At 51.1% G+C, this 18,925-nt stretch overlaps 2 protein-coding genes and 1 long non-coding RNA gene across 5 annotated transcripts in view; 2 read left to right on the top strand and 1 right to left on the bottom strand.

Annotated features, from left to right (window-relative positions):
• The window catches only part of CDH15 (cadherin 15), a 30,027-nt gene extending 28,512 nt beyond the window's left edge, over nt 1-1,515 (top strand). Inside the window, exon 14 of the mRNA XM_051974769.1 lies at nt 549-1,515. Coding sequence (XP_051830729.1) covers nt 549-749 — 201 coding nt within the window. The 3' untranslated portion in view covers nt 750-1,515. The remainder of the gene's footprint in view (nt 1-548) is intronic.
• Nucleotides 1,516-1,617: 102 nt separating this feature from the next.
• SLC22A31 (solute carrier family 22 member 31) lies at nt 1,618-14,183 on the bottom strand. Its single transcript, XM_051974770.1, has 9 exons — nt 13,745-14,183; nt 11,208-11,311; nt 10,806-10,960; nt 9,654-9,822; nt 6,433-6,575; nt 5,446-5,554; nt 4,420-4,634; nt 3,007-3,118; nt 1,618-2,500 (listed from the first exon to the last, which is right to left on the bottom strand). Exons 1-9 carry the CDS (start codon nt 14,117-14,119, stop codon nt 2,059-2,061), a joined length of 1,824 nt encoding a protein of 607 aa, XP_051830730.1. The 5' UTR covers nt 14,120-14,183; the 3' UTR covers nt 1,618-2,058.
• Nucleotides 14,184-14,279: 96 nt separating this feature from the next.
• The window catches only part of LOC127547780 (uncharacterized), a 66,496-nt gene continuing 61,850 nt past the window's right edge, over nt 14,280-18,925 (top strand). Inside the window, exon 1 of one of the 3 annotated variants that reach the window (XR_007950265.1) lies at nt 14,280-14,893. This is a non-coding gene — a long non-coding RNA (uncharacterized LOC127547780). The remainder of the gene's footprint in view (nt 14,894-18,925) is intronic. The other 2 variants (XR_007950264.1, XR_007950263.1) reach the window with 2 other exon arrangements.

Below are 18,925 nucleotides of genomic sequence, written 5' to 3'. Positions count from 1 at the left end.
ACAGTGTCCTCCTGACGTGTATTTCACAGACCCCATTAATGGCGTGTTTCCCGCTTCTTATGGCTAATCCTCCCAGGCCCTGGGAGGCAGGCTCCTGCCTTAGTTTCCCGAGGGCCTCCCATCTCTCCCAATCTACTGGTGAGCTTGAGGAAAGGGAACAATAAAAACAAACAGCACGTAATGCAAAAAAATCATTTCATTCTGACTCTCCGATACACCATCTCAGCAATTCCGTGTTGTCGGGGACCTCGTGGGTCCCCCAGACCCTCCGCGGGGCCTGCATAATAATGATGCTGCTGACATGTTTTAGTTCCTACTGCAGAGACCGTCAGTAGATTAACACACAAACAGAAGCTCGATGCTTTTCTAAGAGCATAAAGGGATCCCGAGACCAGAAAGCGTAAGGAGTGCCTCCCCTCCATATAATTCCTCTTACCTGCACCTCGGCCTTCCCAGTTGTTTTCAGCTAATTTTGCTCTGGCTTTTCCGTCCTTGGGGCACTGGCCCGGAACCCCCACCAACCCAACTCTCCCGTCCCGTGTCCCCAGGGCCTAGAAGCCGCTGACAACGACCCCAGCGTTCCGCCCTACGACACGGCGCTCATCTACGACTACGAGGGAGAAGGCTCTCTGGCAGGAACTCTCAGCTCCATCCTCTCAAGCTTGGGGGATGAAGACCAAGACTACGATTACCTCAGGGACTGGGGTCCCAGATTCACTCGGTTGGCGGACATGTACGGGCAGCACTGAGGGGCAGGGAGGCCTTGGGAGTGGATTGGGGGAAAGCAAGCCGAAAGGGAGAGCGAGCCTCCCGAGGGGAACGCACTGAACCTCACAGCTGCAGCCCTGGCCTTTGTGGGGCTCAGACCTTCCTGAGGCTGAGGGGCCTCTCCTTCCATCCCAGGGAGCTTCCTGAGGGCCAGGGGAGCCTTGCCCTTCACCCCGAGCTCTACCTCCCAGGATCAAGCCAGAGGGTCAACCCTGTAGAGGAAATCCCTTTGCCTCCCATAGGCTCACCCTGAGGTTCCAGAGAAGACCCTCAGGGGGACAGGGAGGGACCAGGGTCCTCAGCCCCTGACTAGTCATGGTCCATCCAAGTTCCAACTACGTCCAAGCTTTGGATTGGACTTGCCTTATTCTTAAAAGGTGGGGGGTGCTGCCTGGTACCCCATGTGCTCATGAGGAAGCAAAAGCTCCATGGTGCTACTGGTTTAAACCTTCGGGGGGCAATAGGAGAGAGGTATCCAAAAGCCAAGAAAAATAATGGAAATCCGGGGCCTGAGCCAGAGCGGCCCTCGGACGGGGATCCTGCCTGGCTGCCCAGACCCGAGGGGTTCGGTTAGCAAGCCTCCCTCTCCACCCCCTCCCTGGCTCCCAGGCATGGCGCGGACCCTTCTGTGAAATTCCCCCAACAACCTCCCATCTCATATTGGCCAGCTCTGTTGCTCTTTTTTGTATAAGAGAAATTAGCTGCGTGAGGCAGTTTGAATTAAAAAAGAAAAAAAAAAACCAACAAGCTCAGAAACCTTTCTATATCAGGCCCTGGATCGTCCGCAGGGAGCTAGCAGGGTACCAAAAGCCGGGTCCGGGCTCCCTGAGCTCCCCGAGGAAGAAAGGACGGGGGTCCTGGAAGGGCTAGGCAAAAACCAGAGCAGTGGATGCGGAGGAATCAAGGTGGTTCTCAGGGTGCTTTTCAGTGAGGGGGGAGAAGCCATCACAAAGCCGGACACTGCCCCACAAAGAAACCGCTTTCTGGAGGCGAGGGCTCCCGGCTGACAGCAGGGCGGCCAGAGCGGGGCCCGTCGGCCTCTCGGGGAGAGCTCCCTTGGTCCGGAACTCGTAGGGGAGTTGGGAATTCCTGCCCTACCCCAGGGAGGCTCCGGGGCAGGGGCAGTTCAGGCCTCCCGGCGTCCTTCCTTTCCTCCCATCCAGAACACAGGGGAGTTGGCGAGAGGGAGCCGCCGCTCCCCATTACCATAAAGGTGACAGTGACAAAGCATCCTCCTGTTTGACAAGGGCTCCCTTCCCAGGGCTACAACAAGGGCACGGGTCGGGGCAGTCACTGCGGGCGCTCCTCCGTGGCTCGCACTCGCCTCGCCCACCGCGTGCCCAGGGCCCGGGTGACCAGGGTACTCCAGATGGATTCGTGCCTTTGGTGGCCATTCTCTGTGCTGGAGACCGAAGGCCTCGAATTGGAGACCTGCCACTGCCGCTGCCCATAGTGGATCTGCTGGTGGTGGGGATGGAGCAGCGGGACGTGGCGGGTCCAGCAGTGCAGGAAGAGCAGGGACGACTGTCTGCCCTCAGCCTCCTCCAGGGACTCGGGGAGGTTCCGGCCCCGGCTCTCAGGGAGGAGCAGGATGCAGAGCATGGAGAGCACGGCGAAAGAGGCAAACACCAGGTGGTGCAGGAAGAAGCTGGGGGTTCTGGAGAAGGTCGTGATGGGGGTGGCCATTTGTCCCAGGAACCCGGCTGCCATGATGACGCCCAGCCCAGCTCCTCTGAGAGATGGGGAGCAAGAGCAGCGTTCAGGAGCTCCCCCTCGTTTCCAGCCCTCCCCCCGCCCAACATGGGGCTGGCAGGGAGGGCGTTACCAGAGCCAAACCTGGCTTTCCCACCCTTCCTCTGGAAATGCGAAGGCCTGAGGGAAAACCTCCTGAAAACTAGGGAAATGACTGAGGTTTCTCCCTTCCTCCTCTTCCCCCCAGCCCTTCCCTTTTCCCTCCAGGCTGTCTCTATGTACTCTCCTCCACTCTTTCCCTGGCAGCGCCAGGCTCAGATCAAGAATATTCAGAAGGTACCAGACTCACCCCCACCCCCGGGGGGAACCTTCACGGGTTCAGGGGCCCCCCTTTTCCCAAGACCCACAGGGAGACAGTGAAGCTGGAAGGTCGGGCGGCAGGACCCTGGGGGATGTTCTGGGGCTGGCGCGGCCACGTGGGAAGGACCACCGGCGGTGGGCAGGCTCCTGGGTCTCCCGCACCCCTGGGCTCGGGGCAGGGCTTACCTGATCGGGGTGGGGAGGATCTCACTGGAAAAAAAGATGCTGAGCACAGAGATAACCTCGGAGGCCAGGAGCCCCAGTCCGGAGAGGAACATCACTATCCACACCGGCAGGTCTGGGAGGAGAGGAGGGGGCCGGATCACCGCTCACCCCCCCCTTCCCTCAGCGCCCCCGGCCCTGGCTGACCACTGCTGCGGGATGCCGCAGCCCCAGCCCCCACCCCACAGCTCAGGAAGTCTTCCCCAATTACTCTCACTGGCCCTGAGCTCTCCCTCGTCTGAATCTGGGCCTGTCTTAGAATCACTGTCAAAGGAGCACAGATCTGGAGCTGAGAGGGGCCTTAGAGGTTATCTTGTCCCAATCACCTTATGATAAAAGTCCAGAAAAATTCAAATCACTTAATAATAACATGATATATAATATATAAATATTATAGCAATATAAAGATATGAATAATAATAGCCAGCATTTATATCGTGCTTTGAGGTCTACAGAGGACCTTACATCTGCTGTCTCATTTGATTCTCTAGACAGCTCTGGGACAGAGGTGCTACTATTATTCCCATTTTACAGATGAGGAAACTGAACTGGCCCTGACCTCTCCCTCGTCTGAATCTGGGTCTGTCTTAGAATCACTGTCAAAGGAGCACAGATCTGGAGCTGAGAGGGGCCATAGAGTTATCTTGTCCTGATCACCTTATGAAAAGAAAATCTAGAAAATATCTATATTGTGATATGTAAACAATGTAAATCTATCAATAATAATAACTAAATTATTGTAATTCTTAATAATATATAAAATAAATATATAATAATTATTAGTAATAATAATAAAAATAATAACTAGCTTTTATATTGTGCTTTAAGGTTTACAGAGGACCTTACATATGCTTTCCCATTTGATTCTCAAGCTCTGGGCTGCCAAAGACAACTATTATTATTATTCCTATTTTACAGATGAGGAAACTGAGGCGCAGAAAAGTTAAATTACTTGCCCAGGACCACAGAGTTAACAGTGTCAGAAGCTAAATTTGGCCTCGGGATGCCGAGTTCAAGGTTATACAGAGAACCCTGGCAGACCTGGAGGGCGGAGCCCGGCATTCTGGTCCCCAGTCCAGCACTCTCTGTAGGACATCACGCTCTTCTGTTATTTCATCTGTGTCCTCTGAATTCCTCAACTAGACTGAAAATCCCAGAGGGGGAGGAGCCAGTGCAAAGAAGGCTGCCCTGGAAGGGGCTGGGGAGCCTGGCTGGCTGGCTAACCTTAGACAAGCTCCCCTCTTGGGGGTCAAATTCTCCATCTACGAAACAGGGAAGTGGAGACGTTTCTTGGAGCCTGGAGATCCCGTTACTTGCCCCCTCCCCGCTCCATGTCCCTCCCAGACCCCATTTCTGCTCCCAAGGCTTTCCTCTTACCTTGGATAAGGGAGAGAAGGAACAGGGAGGCCACAGTGATGATGACCGTCCACAGGAGCAGATTAGCTCGGCGGCCATAGCAGTAGGTCATCGGGATCAGCAGGAGGCAGGCAGCCCCCTCCATCCCAGCCAGCAACAATCTGGACGAGGTCAAGGAAGGCATGAAGGGCATCAGGTTGTGTGTGAAGTTAAAGCGAATGCCGTACCCGAGGAACCTGTGAAGGGAAGGAGGCAGATGCGGTTTGGGGGGCCAGGCTGACCTCCAGCCTGAGTGGGGGCAGGGGGAGGCTGGGGGGGGTGCAGCCTGGGAGGAGACCGCCTGGGGAACAAAAAGCAAATGTTAGCACTGGAAAGGATCTCAGAAGTCATCTTAATTCAGGGGTCCCTAACATGGGGTTCACAGGGAGACTTCAGGAGGTCCACAGACTTGGATGGGAAAACCCTTGTGTGTATTTTCACTCATTTTGGGTCTCCTTTGTAATCCTATGCATTTTATTTTTGTGCCTTTAAAAGCATTCTTCTGAGAAAGGGCATCCAAGCTCCACCAGACTGGCCCAGCCCAGCGCCCTCTGGGGACCTTTCCCTAATGACTCCGGCTGTCACCGGCCCCTCCCTCGCCTGGGTTTGGGGGCTGCCGAGAGTCAGCAGGACGCCCCAAAGCTCGGGCGCCCCTGTGCTTGAACAGGTGCCATTTCCGGGGGTGGGCAGGCAACCTCTGCCGGGAGACTCCCGGGGGTCTGGAGGGGCGCTCGCTGTCTCCCAAGGAGCCTCGTTCCCCTCCAGGACCGTCCTAATTGTGGCTCGTGCTGAGCTTAGACCCGTGTCTGCGTCTTTTCCTCGGAGGGGCCCAGGGAGAAGAGCGATGACAGAACTACAGTATGTACCACTTGTTAGGTCCTACCTCCCAGCAGCCCTTTTGGAGAGAAGGCTGCAGTTTGATTTCCACTGCACAGAAGGCCTGGCTGACCCTGCGCCGCTCCTCCCACAGCCCCCCGGCCCGGCCCCCCGAGCCCTCCCGCTCCTTACGTGGTGAAGCACAGGATAAGGATGTTCCTCCAGGTGAGCTGAGTGCTGAAGATCTCAAAGATGCAGTGATACTGGGGCAAGGACTTTGTTGCAAACAGTCTGTCCAACCCTTTGGGTGTGAGGAAGGGAAAGAGTTAACTACACCCGGCCCAGGGAGAACACAATGAAGTCTGAGAGAGAAAGACCCCCGCCTTCCACCCAATCCCACCCGGGAAGGGTCCTAGTGGACCTCTGAGGAACAGATGCCTTTGTGTCTCGATGAAGCACCCGGGAATGGCCCGCCGGAGGAGCTCGGCACATTATCCCCCGTGCCCCCGCCCCCGCCATCAGGCTAAGGCTGCAAGGATGTGTCCCTAGTCTCTACCACGGTTTCTCACAACTGATGGGATTGAGTCCTCAGCCTGGCATTCAATGCCTTTCCAGAAACACGGCCTTTGTCGGCCTGACTTCTCCCTAAACACACCCCTTGCACAACTCTATTTCCGGAGACCAAGAATCATGGTCAGTGGGCCCCCAGTTCCAGCTTAGCAGATGCTCAGTAATGCTGAGCACTAAGTGCTCCTCCTCCACCTCGGCTCCCAGCCCTACCTCCGGGAGCACCGTCACTAAGTGCTCCTCCTCACCTCGGCTCCTATCCCTACGTCCGGGAGCACCGTCACTAAGTGCTCCTCCTCACCTCGGCTCCCAGCCCTACCTCCAGGAGCACCGTCACAGGGCCATCTCTACAGCCCTGCAAGCTTCCATCCCAGTGACAATCCGAACTAGAGCATCGTAGCTGGGAGGTACAAAGTCTCAAACCCCAACTCTTGTCTGCCTCAGTTTACTCCACCATGAATGGGAGCCCCAGCATCTCTGACCGCGCCGGGTGGCTCTGTGAGGAGCCTTGCAAAGCCTGAAGCTCCCTCAGACCGCGGCCGCTCCTGGAGGGAGAACCAGGGCAGCCGGGGGTACAGGAATGAGGGCGGGGACAGAGCCAGCGACTCTCACCTGCGTCCAGAGCAAGGTTGGCAGAGCTGGGATCATCAGGGCTGAAGTTGCTCTCGGCTATGTGCCACAGGACCCTCTGGGCTCTCTCCAGCTGCCGAGTGACCACCAGCCATCGGGGGGACTCCGGCAACAGCAAAGGAAACCTGCGAGGACATGCCCGAGGGGAGCGTTTTCTCCAAGTGCCCTCCAGCCCCTCTGCCCCCGCGCCCTCGGCGAAGCCCCCCAGCTTCCATCAGACAGATGTCCTGCAAGAATCTTCATTGAGAAACAAAGCCCGACCCTTGGGTGCTTTCCTGTCTCGTCCCGGAGCAGCCGGGAGTCTGTCTCCCGGGCTTTCTCACCCACGAGATGCTGGGCTTAAGGTCCGTCAGAGCCGAGTGACCCGAACCAAATCACTCCAGCTTCGGCCAATCCTTTATAAGATGAGGGGTTGGACCTGATGATTTCTGTGGTCTCTTCTAAGGCTAAATCCTGTAATCTTGTCCACTCATCAAGGCCCAGCAGGTGTGCAAGGCAAGCTCTGGATGGAGGTTTTCTGACTTAATTTACCTCCTCAGCCACTCACAGGCCCCTCGTAACTCTGAGCCCACGATTCCGTAACATGGTCTGTGTGCAGGAGTGGGGTATCCCTCGTGCAACAAGCATTTATTAAGTGCCTACTGTAAACCAGGCACTGCGCTGGACTCCAGAAATACAAATGGAATGAAACCTATCCCTGTTCACATATGTGAGGGGAGAACAAATACATGCAGAATAACAAATAAATACAAGGTAGTGAAGTCATTAGGGAATGGGGACCCCTAGCAGTTGGAGGGGGGCAAGGAAAGGCAGGTGAGAGCTGACGGGGGCCTGGAGAGCTGCGGGACTGCAGGGGAGGGGGGCTACAGAGGTAGAAAGGGCAAAATCGAGCTGAGCTCAGGGAGAGTAAGAAGAGTGCTGAAGTTACAATGGGCAGAAACGGGTTCATCTGGAAGAGGTTTGAGGGGAAGAGAAGGAATTCTTTTCAGACATTTTGCACTGGAGCTGTCTCCAGGACTTTGGTGATCTGAAAACTGAAATGTGCGACTGAAGCCCAAGGGAGAGACCGGGGCTGGATACACTGGTTTGGGAATCATCAGCACAGAGATGGTCATTAAGCCTCCGAGAACTGGCGAGAGGCAGGACCGAGAGGAGACGAGACTTGGGGAGAGGAGGAGAGGAACTCTGGTCCAGAGCCTAGGGAAAGGTCCACGTTGGGGGGAGCTGATGCGGATGAGGAGCCAATAAAGGAGAGTGGGAAGGAGCCCATGGATGATTAGCAGGAAAAGCAGGGAAAGAAACGTCCTTCAGACCCACAGAAGCAAGGACAGCTGGTAAGAGGGAGCTGGGCAGTGTCGGATGCAGCAGATTGGGCAAGAATCCATCAGGTTTGGCAACCAAGCGATCACTGATAGCTTTCGAGTGAGCATACTCGAGCAAATGATGAAATCAGGAATCGAGATTACAAAGGAGCGAGAAGGTGAGAGGAGAAGAAACAGGAGCAGGGAGGTACCTAGCTTTTGTCCCCTTTGGCCAGAGGGAGAAGAAATCTAGGGCAGTATCTTGAAGGGATGCTAGACCCTAGTGAAGGCTTTTTAAGGATGAGGAGATTTGGAAATATTTGAAGGCAGCAGGGAAGGACCCCACGGATAGGAAGAGATTAGAAATAAGCCAGAGAGTGAGGATGCTACCTGCTAGAGATAGGATGGACACATATAGAGGGCTTGCCCTTGGCAACCCAAAGGGCCACCTCACTGACAGACACTGGGCAGGTGGGGGATGATGTCAGAGGGCTTTGAGGTGAAGAGAAAGAGAAGAGAAAGCTCCTATTAAATGACCCTTAAGTTTTCTCAATAAAATAGGTGAGGGGAGAGAGAGAAGCAGGAGGCTTGAGAAGAGAAGGAAAGATGTGTAAAAATTCTTGTGAAGATAGAGATGGTCAAGTCTCAATTACAGGAGAAAGGGAGTGACTGCCTGGCAAGGAGGAGAGCCCAGTGAAGTTGGCTGCCACAAGTACATCCCGTGCCCCAAACAGGCACAGTACAGTTGTGTGGCTTCATTCATCGTGTTTCTTCAAGCAGCATCACATATAGGAGCAAGCCGAGAAGGCGGGCGGGAGCACGAGTGACCCAGGCACGGCAAGGGACTGGCAATAAGGAGCAATGGGACGGGGACCAGAGAATAGTGGAGTGGAAATGGGGGGAAGGAATGATCTCAGGAAGGACAGAAGGACTGGGGGAACAGAAGTCTTGAGAAGGGCAAAGAAGGAGCTTAAAAATGGTGAGACACAAGAAAGCGTGGGATCATGGGAGGTGATAGTCAGATAGACAGAGAAATGGACCCATCCCGAGTGACAGGGAGATCCAGCGTGGGACTCAATCCTACGTGTAATTACAAGAGCCAGCACACCCACAGCACTTGAAGGTTTGCAAGGACTTTCCAGATGTTATCTTATTTGATCCTCATGACAAATCCTGGGAGCGAGGTGCTTTTGTTATCTTCATTTTAAAGATTAGGGAACTGAGTGATAGAAGTTAAGTGATTTGATGATAATAATAATAGTCAGCTTTTGTGTAGGGCTTTTTAAAGAAAGACTTGCAAAGCGTTTTACAAATTTTAGCTCATTTGATTCTTCTCACAACCACCACCCTTGAAGGTGGATATTAGGCCGGTTTTGACACCCAAGGAACCTGAGGCAATCAGGTTGAGCCATCTGCCTGGGGTCACCCAGCTAGAGCGTCTGAGGGGGAGAAGAAGTCAAAGCTTCCTGACTCCAAGCCCGACACCCTCCACCTTCTCCAACCATTTGCCTCCCAAAAGGTCAGGGCAGGTATCACAGATGGACCACGTAGGATGGGGAGCGTGGAAAGAGCTTCGCACCAGAATGGGGAGAAGGAACCCTGCTTTAGTCCTGCTGACCCTCAGCCTCCTCCTGGGTAAAATGGGCACACCCTGACTCATACCATCTACCTCCCAGGCTATTAGGAGGAAAGTGCTTTGTGAACCTCAAAACACTGTAGAAATGTGATTACGGAGGAGGAAATAAGAGCCCAGAGGGAGAAACCGGCCAGCCTTGGATTGCAGCCAAGAGCCCCAGACCCCGTTGAGCCCTCCTCCCGGCTCCAGCCCAGAAGCCTGAGGACCTCTTGGTCTGTCCCTGTCCCTGGAGTCCACCTGCCCCAGCAGCCTCGAGGGCCACTCACCCCCAGAACAGCAGCACGAGGCCCAGGAATAAGGTCATCAGCCCCTGCAGCAACTTCCAGTCCTGAGATATGGCCGCCAGCTCCGGCATCATGACTCTCCCCAAGACGAAGAAGAGGTTGGCCACCATGGTGACTGGGAGGCGGTGGTCGGGGTCACAGATCTCCACCCCTGCCAGGATGGATGGAGGGGGGATGGGGAGACGGCACCAACAACGGCTTCCGGGGAAGACGTGGGGCGGCCTCTCTAGGAACCCACTCGAGCATTTTCTTTCCCTCCCAGCTTTCCGACATCAAGCAGCGACTTCCCCCACTTAGCCTCCCCCACTCTCACTGTCCCAGGACAGAGAGGGCCTTGACCTGACATGCTGCCGTCTCCCTTCCCGGAGGAGTCTTGCAACATCAGAGCCAGGAACACTCACTGCTTCTGTGGGCAAACATTCAAGCTCACTGGGCAAACAGGAGTGGCGCCCCTCGCCTCCGCCTCGGGCCCCAAACTCCCCCCCTCACATTCTAGAAAAGCTGCTTTTCCCCTTTGCCTTCTGGCCCCTTTCCCAAACTCCCTCCCCATTATTCTCACCGAGACATCCCCGCCAGGATGGCTCCGGAGCCAGTCCCGCTCCCTTACCTGTCACCTTCCTTCTGGGACCTGCCTCAACTCACCAGGTCCAAAAACAAGGGCCCGATGCATCCTCAAAGTGGGGGGGACTAGGATTCCATAAAGGGAACCGCCTAAGGATCAAGTACTTGGGGCCGGGGGAATGTGGGAAGGTTCTGGGGCCCCACCGAGCTTTCTAGAGCTCCCAGGTTTACAAAGTGCTTCCCTTAGAGCCTCCCCTCTCCCCCAGTAAGAACCTGGGAGGTTGTACGAGCTGTACGAGCCCCATAAGCTCATCTCTACAATGGCGGTGGTGATTGTCCAAGGAGCCCTCCTAGTTCTAAATCTGTCACCTCAGTGAATAGGGGCAAGAAGGACAGGCTTCTGTTTCTGGATGTGGGACACGGGGTCCAAAGTTGAACTGTTTGGCCAAGGTTTCAGTCTTTAAAGATCGGGGGGAGACGTGAATCCTGGTTTCTCGGCCACCAACCCCTCTGCCTTCCAAATGAGGGAGCAAGTGGAGCAGGCTCCCAGAACCCCTACTCCCTGGTACTCACGGATCACATAGAGTGAGAGGAAGGCACCAGCCACACAGGCCCCATAGAACACCCTCAGGGACAGCAGCATGGAGAAGTTGATCGACAGGGACACCCCAATTCCCAACACCGTAGCCAGGGCCACGGAGGTCACAAAGACGGCCCGACGGCCATACCTGCAGGCACAAAGGGTTGGTGAGAGAAGGCCAGGGAAAAAGGGAGAGGGCCACCAGTTGACAAGCCAGCCAAGCTGGCAGAGGGCAGAAGTACCCTGGGGGAAATCCTTATGCCTGGCAGAGCTCAGGACCAAGGGATGCTCACAAAATGAGAATCGCTTCACAGAGAAGGTGACTCCCTCAAGGGGAACTATCTCCTTCCAGGCTGAGGGGGGAAGAGAAGAGGGGCAAGGGCAGGGACCCTTACCGGTCACAGGCTGAGCCCAGGATCACACAGCCCAACAACCAGCTCAGAATGAAACTTATCTGCTCCAGGGACACCTTCCATTTATCCCCACACACGAGATTCCACTGTAGGAGAACGGAGAAGACACCTGTAAGGGTTCCACAATGGCCCCACCGAGGCAATACAAGACTGGACATCATTTCATCCTCATTTTCCTCAGTGAGAAGACAATCACAAACCTCAGAGTTGGATAGGGTTTTTAAAAACCATTCAGCTACTTCCATTCCCAGAGCTGAAGTTTCATGCTTATGATCACATTGATGGCAGAGCTGAGATTAGAACTCAAATCTCCTGACTCATAGTCCAATAGTCTCTGACTTATACATCAATACACTTCCCACACTCACCCCCCACTCCAAACATCCCATTTAGCATGCTAGCATCAAGAGAACACAACATCAGGAATTAGAAGAGCTGGGTGGGAATCCTGCTTGAGTCAGTTACTATCATACAATTAACTGTATGACCTTAGGCACTTAAAATAACTTCATCTCTCTGGCCCTCAATGTCCTCATCTATAAAACCAGGGGTTGGACTAAACCTCCTTCTGACGACTCTTCCAGGCCCTCCCTTCGTTGTTCCCCAAGTCTGGAGACCAGGATTAACCACCTCTATATAGCCCCCAGTCTTTGGGTAGAGGATCTGCTGTTTCCAGCTAAACTGTACCAAGTCAGGGTGTCTCCAGCTAGGAAGTAAAGAATAAATCTCAATACTACCTTTGGTGACTGGATCAGGATATACCCACAACCTCCTCAAGCTAGAGTCCACTAGTCCATGGGAATTATAAGACTTCCCTACCCAACAATTGGAGGTGAGGGACAGTTGATGGAAGAAAAAGAAAGAGAGAGGAAGAAAGAGGAGGGAGCTTCCCACATGGTAAACTGTAAGTGCGCAGGATGGAAGCTCCAGCATGGGCATTGTCTCTGAGATGAAACATTGTGGCACATCCCAAAAAGTAGGGGTTCCTAATCTTTTTTGTATCACAGAATCCTCAGGAAGTTTGATAAAAAGCCTGTGTAACCCTTCTCAGAATAATGTTTTAAAATAATAGAAAGAAATATTAAATTTTGGCTACAGTTTTGTGACAATAAAAGTGTGTTTTTTCCCAAGGTCACAGACCTACTCACCCATCCACAGGGATCCACAGACCCCAAGTGAAGAGCCCCTTCTGTTGAGGAGCCAACCCAACTGTCATCATTTCTAGGCAACCACAGAACCATAAGATTTCAAGATGGAAGGTTCCTTAGAGATTATTTAATTTAATTCTGTTGTTTTACAGAGAAGCAGAGTATTCAAATAAATTGCCCTAGGTCAGACAGCCAATAAATAGCAGAGGTAGAAGTATCAGGTACTTCTGTAGATTCAAATCCAACACTCTTTGCATTAAGTTGCATTTTTAGTCCCTGCTTTTATTCTTTAATAATTCTTTTTATCTGGACGCTCTCTCTTAGCATCCCAGAATGGACTGGAGTATCTGAGCACACTCCAAATGACCCTGCCCTTTTCTATTGAGGAATACAGGCTATTTCCTCTACTTGCCTCAGCTTTCCCTCACACCTTCATCCCCATGCTACTATGTATCAGGGAGTTATCAAAGAGAAAAACACTGAAGAAGAAGCAGTTTTGAGACAGTCAAGTTGGGACCAGATGGTTTTCCCAAGCCAATTCACCCCTTTCCCCTCCTGCCTCATTCTGGGATGGTACCAGAGACAGACCTCCATCAAGGGGACTTTCAGGAGTCTCTGGTGTGAGTCTCAAGCTAAAAGTAAGTGGAGGAGAGGAAGGAAAGGAAGGAAAGGAAGGAGAGGAAAGGGAGGGGCTGGGCAATTAGGGAGGGAGAAAGAAGGGAAGGAGAAAGAAGGAGGGAGAAAGAGGGGAGGGAGCAAAGAAGGAAGGAGAAAGAAGGGAGGGGAAAAGAAGAGAGGGGGAAAGGGAAACAAACAGGAGACTACAGCCCCCTCCCATCATTGAAGCAACTGAGAGAGCTGCTTGTCCAGTCTACCCTCACTACCCAATAGTTCGGCTCCACACACTCTCCATGAAGAGGAGCCCTAAATACCGCTTTAGGTCAGTTAAAACTCATGGTTAGTTTTATTTCCTGACACCAAACAGCCCCCCACAGTGCTCCGAATGCTTGAAAGCGTCTATTGCATCTCCCAGCACCCTTTGCTCCAGGTTAAACACTGCAGCCAATCCATAAAGCAGCAGGCTAGAGGCCCCCTTGTCCCCCTCCTCACACAGTAGCGGACCCTGGCATCTTAGCGCAGATGCCCCGGATTGGGGTCCGCGGGCACCCAAGTTGAGTAACCCCGGACTCTGGGGTGCCTGTCCCCCAGCTGGTGAAAGAGCAGAGAGAAGCCCAGATTTGGAGCCAAGAAACTGGAACCGAAGCCCTGCTTACTAACTACACGGCCGTGAACAAGTCACTTCCCCTGGGCTTCCTCCTCTGATAAATGGAGAGCACAGGGGACACCCCCGTTCCCCTCGGGGCTCCGCACCTGGGTGATGGGGGTGCGCAGCAGGCCGGAGGTGGGGCGCTCAAACTCCCAGCCTCGGGTGCAGGGCCTGGTGCCGTTGGGCTTGGAGTCCGGGCCCAGGTACTGGAGCAGCAGGCAGGGGCTCCAGGTGTTGGAGAGGGGCAGCCACGGGAGGCTGACGTTGAGCAGCGCCGGGCCGTCCAGGGTGCGCAGATTCGGGGGCAGCAGCGCCAGGTCGGGCCGGCAGTGGTGAAAGGGCGGATTCTGGAACAGCAGCAAGTCGGAGCTCAGCGCCAGCGCCAGGGCAAAGTTGGGCAGCCAGGAAGCGGCGACCACGAGCCGAAGCCTTGCGTTCCAGGTGCGCCACCGGAATATCCCGAGCGCGTCCAAGTCCATGGCCCCGGCTGCGCTGCGGCGACTGCACTGAGAGCTCCAGCGGCTGGGGCCCCGTGAGCCAGCGGGGCGGGGCGGGAGGGAGGGGCGCCGCCCCCCGCCCCACCCCAAGCCCGAGCTTTAAAAGGCGCGCGCCGAAGCCGGGACGGGATTCTAGCCGGCTGTTGGGGCGTCTGGGAAGCTTCTCCCCTACTCACCCAGCCCCGACCCCACCCAAGGACCAACCCCTAGCCACCCAGGAAGGCCCCAAGGCAGGACTGCGGGCCGCGGTGCTCTTCCCAGAGAGAGGGGGCCGCTAGGCCCTGCCCTCGAGGAGCTTACAGTGAATCGGGACAACTTGAGCTGGAAAGAAGCTCGAGGGTCCCCATCGGCCACCCTTTATCTCCTAGAGAAGTCGAGCGGCCACAAGAGCCAACAGTTGCCCGGGTCAGGCAGGGGCAGATGGTCCTCTGGTTCTCCCGGATCCAGGGGTGAAAGCTGGCCGTGTACCCTGGGAAGAAGGCCCACTAAGGGCCGCTGGTGGCCGAGGGGACGCGCTGCCTTGGGATACGGGAGAGGGACGCCATTCCGGGAGGCCTTGTTCTGATCCATCTTAGGTTCCCTCCAAGCCAGCTAATTTGACTTTGGGGATCGTTCCCCTCCCTTTACTGAGAGAGAAGCTGGGGCCCAAAGACAGTGAAACCCCATGTCCAAGGAAAAAACCCAGCATTAATTAAGCAGCAGGCACTGTGCTAAGCATTTATCAGTATTATCTGAGACTCACTACGACCATAAGAGGTAGGTGCTATCATTATTCCCATTTTACAGATAAGGAAACTAAAGCAAAACCCTTGCCCAACTTGCTTCACAGAGTCAGTCGGTATCTGATGGTAAATTTGATGTACACAGTCCTTCCTGACTCTGGGCCCAGAGCGCCATCCACTTGAACTACCTGACTACTACTTTCCTGGGGAGGAGGAGATTACTGGGGACTGGTGCCAAGAGAAAAGGCAGGGAGGGAGAGATGAAAGGAGGAAGGAGAAGGAAGGAGAGAGAGACACACACAGAGAGACAGAAACAGAGAGACAGAAAGAATTTTTAAGAAAAAGAAAAAAAGAAAAGAAAAGGTCTCAGGAGAGTTGAGAATTCCAGCAAAAACTGTAAACCACTTGGCTGGAAAGTCATAGAAGGCATTTTTTATTCCTATATAGATTACAACACATATCCTTTCCAGCTCCAAGCCTCTGTGATCAGTGTGATACAGAGGAAAACAACACATTTGAAATCAGAGGACTGGGATTCAAATATGGATTCTGCCACTTATCTTCGGATGATCTTGGTGAAGTTATTTAATATATCCACCACAGTTTCTTCATCTGGAAAGGGGGAGGGAGAGTAGGACAAAAGGAGCTTTATGATTCTTTATGAGTTAAGGACATCATCTCTACCCAACCCACCCTATGTACCTCCTTTATCCACAAGACATTCTTGCAGGGACAGGTAGGCTATTTAAAACTCTGTCGGGCTGGAGATCTGGATCTAGCATCAGCTTAGGGATAGAGCCAGTGGGCAGGACATCCAAGTTCTGTCTCTGCCGCTGTCTTTGTGTGACTGTGGATAAATCACTTCGGCCCTTGGGAGAAGAAAGCTAGATTCTAGACCCAGCTCTACCGGAAACTTGTGTTACCTTAGAAAGCTCACCTAGCCTCTTGGGGCAGAGTTCAGTGATCAAATGTGGATGGTACCGTGAGTAAGCCATTGGACTTAGAAGCTGAAAAGGCCCTGGTTCATTATCTTGCCTGAGATATTTACTAATTCTTTGGCACACGGTAAATATTTAATAGTAAACATTTGTTGACTGAGCCTCGGTTTCTTCTCTGTAAAGTGAAGTAGTTGAACCTGGTGACCTCTATGGTCCTTTTCCAATTCTAAATGATGCTATGATCTATGAATAACATGTAAAAATACCATTTTCGTGCCAGCGATTATTTCTGAAAAAGGAAATGGATATCAAAGACAAACTCTGCTATTTTTTCAGTTTTTCCAAGAGCTAGTTCTGGAATTAGTGCTCTTTTCATTGCAATCCATGATACTGACACAATCTGTGATATGACATACCCAGCTATGGATTTCAGTAATTCTGGGTAGGATGCCTTGCCCTGCCGACTGTGATCTGTGGTGTGTGGCTGCCACTTGGTGGTCAATCCGGGTATTAGCAAGTATCCCTCCCAGGTTAGCTTCTCTATTCAGGAAGAAATAGGCAAAAAAAAAAAAAGTGTAAATCATTGCAGCTGGACCTGGAGAAGTGATTTCAGGTGGAAAGGGGGAAATATTGGAGGATGTGGAAAAACTAAGTCACTAATTCGTTGCTGGTGGAATTGTGAAATGATCCCAATCACTCTCGTATCTTGCCAAGAAAAGCCCAAATGGAAGCACAAAGAGTTGGACAAAACTGAAAATAACTGAACCACAAATAAAAAAATCATGAAATACTTTATCACACTCGTGCAGACCCTCACCACCTTACACCTGGATGACTGCAGTAGCTTCTGGGGAGTCTTCCTGCCTCAAGTCCGATCAGTCACCAAAGTGTGATCATGTCACCTTCCCTACTCAATAAATTCTAGTGGCTTCCTATTGCTATTAGCTACAAATACTTAAAGCACTCAAAACCTTCATAAACTAACCCCTTCCTATCTTTCCAATTTTCTTATATCTTATTCCTAGAGAAGTCATCTTTGACTTAGTGACGATGGCCATCTGGTTATTTCAGAAGCAAAACCCTCCATCTCTTAGCTCTGGATATTCTTTCTGAATGTTCCCCATGCTTGGAATAGTCTTCCTCCTTTGCCCTGGCTTCCTTTAAGTCCCAACTAAATCCCGCCTTCTACAAGAAACCTCCAACCCCTCTTAATTCTAGTGCCTACCCTCTGTTTATACACACACACACACACACACACACACACACACACACTGCACACAACTTGCATCATATGTTGCTTCCCCATTCAGACTGTAAGCTTCTAGAGAGCAGAAACTGTGTTTTGCCTCTTAACATAGGGCTTGGTTCATAATACACATTTATTGAATTGAATTTTACCACCAGAAGGTAGTTATTCCAAATATTATCATTCTCCTTTACATAATATTATCTGTCATTTAAATATGCACTTTAAGGTTTGCAAAGCCCTTGACAGATATATCTCATTTATCCTCACAACATCCCTGGGAGATGGATGCAATTATTATCCTTGTTTTACAGATGAGGAAGCATGTTCACATCACAAAGCTAATAAGTGTTTGAAATCAAATTTGAACTCAGGTCCTCCTAACTTCAGGCCCAAGGCTGCAGATTGCCTAGTTGTCTGAGGTGTTAGGAGAAGGTTTTTTTTTAATTTTTTGAATAAAATAAGCATTTCCATAGCAGAGTACAATAAAAAAGATGATTATACATGAGACTGCACATCTGTTATGCACAACTTGGCTATTCCTTTCAAATACAAAACAAAATCATGTAAATTTCTATTTTTCCCTTTTTCTTCTCTCACCCCTCAGAGATAGCTATCATTAAACACAAATATATATACACACATATGTATGTATACATGTATATGTGTACATGTGCTTATATGCATTGCAAGTGTGAATGTATGTGTATACATGTGTGTATTGCATGCACATATATACACGTATGTTTTATATAGATGCACACATGTATGTGTATGTATATATATATATATATACACACATGTGCATCTGACTATGTCACCTTTCAACAAACTCTGAGCTCTTTTCCATATCTATATTGTGGCCCTATTAACTTTTTCAGATCTAAATCTATGATATTATATTATAAGCTATTTGTCCCAGACTTATGTCATCTAAAGATTGAATAAACATGAGGCGGCTTCATTCAGGTCACTGACAAAAGTATTTTACAGCACAGGACCGAAGTATATTATCAAAGACATATATGATTGCATTGATCTCATGTGAGAGCAAGAGATAACCTACAGAAAAAAGTTTTATTGCTTTCTATGCAATATTAAAAGATCTAAAAAAAGTTTTATTATGTTCCAACCTTGTTGGTTGGACCTACTCTAGTGGAAGACACACCCACAATAGGATCACAAATAGAATAATAGCATCAAGGACTGTTCAAAGATTAATCCACTAAATATTCCCAAGTGACATGAACCCATTAATAATTAACTACTTTGGGGGTCTGGTCATTCAATATTCAACCATGTCTATAGTATTTCTCAGCTACACCAGTTTTTCTTAAGTAATGCTATTTTTAAAAAGAAAGTTCAATTAGTTTGTTATGACTAGTTATTAATGAAGCTATACTAGCTTTTTTTTAAAAAAATAACTTTTTATTGACAGAACCCATGCCAGGGTAATTTTTTACAACATTATCCCTTGCACTCACTTCTGTTCTGATTTTTTCCCCTCCCCCAGATGGCAAGCAGTCCTATATATGTTAAATATGTTGCAGTATATCTTAGATACAATATATGTGTGCAGAACCGAACAGTTCTCTTGTTGCACAGGAGAATTGAATTCAGAAGATATAAATAACCCGGTAAGAAAAACAAAAATGCAAGCAGTTTACGTTCATTTCCCAGTGTTCTTTCTTTGGGTGTAGCTGCTTCTGTCCATCATTGATCAATTGAAACGGAGTTAGCTCTCTTTGTCAAAGAAATCCATTTCCATCAGAATACATCTTCATACAGTATCATTGTTGAGGTATATAATGATCTCCTGATTCTGCTCATTTCACTTAGCATCAGTTCATGTAGGTCTCTCCAAGCCTCTCTGTATTCATCC

Source organism: Antechinus flavipes, chromosome 2 (assembly GCF_016432865.1).
Source record: "Antechinus flavipes isolate AdamAnt ecotype Samford, QLD, Australia chromosome 2, AdamAnt_v2, whole genome shotgun sequence".
Classification (NCBI taxonomy): domain Eukaryota; kingdom Metazoa; phylum Chordata; class Mammalia; order Dasyuromorphia; family Dasyuridae; genus Antechinus; species Antechinus flavipes.
This window is presented reverse-complemented; position numbering and strand designations above follow the sequence as displayed.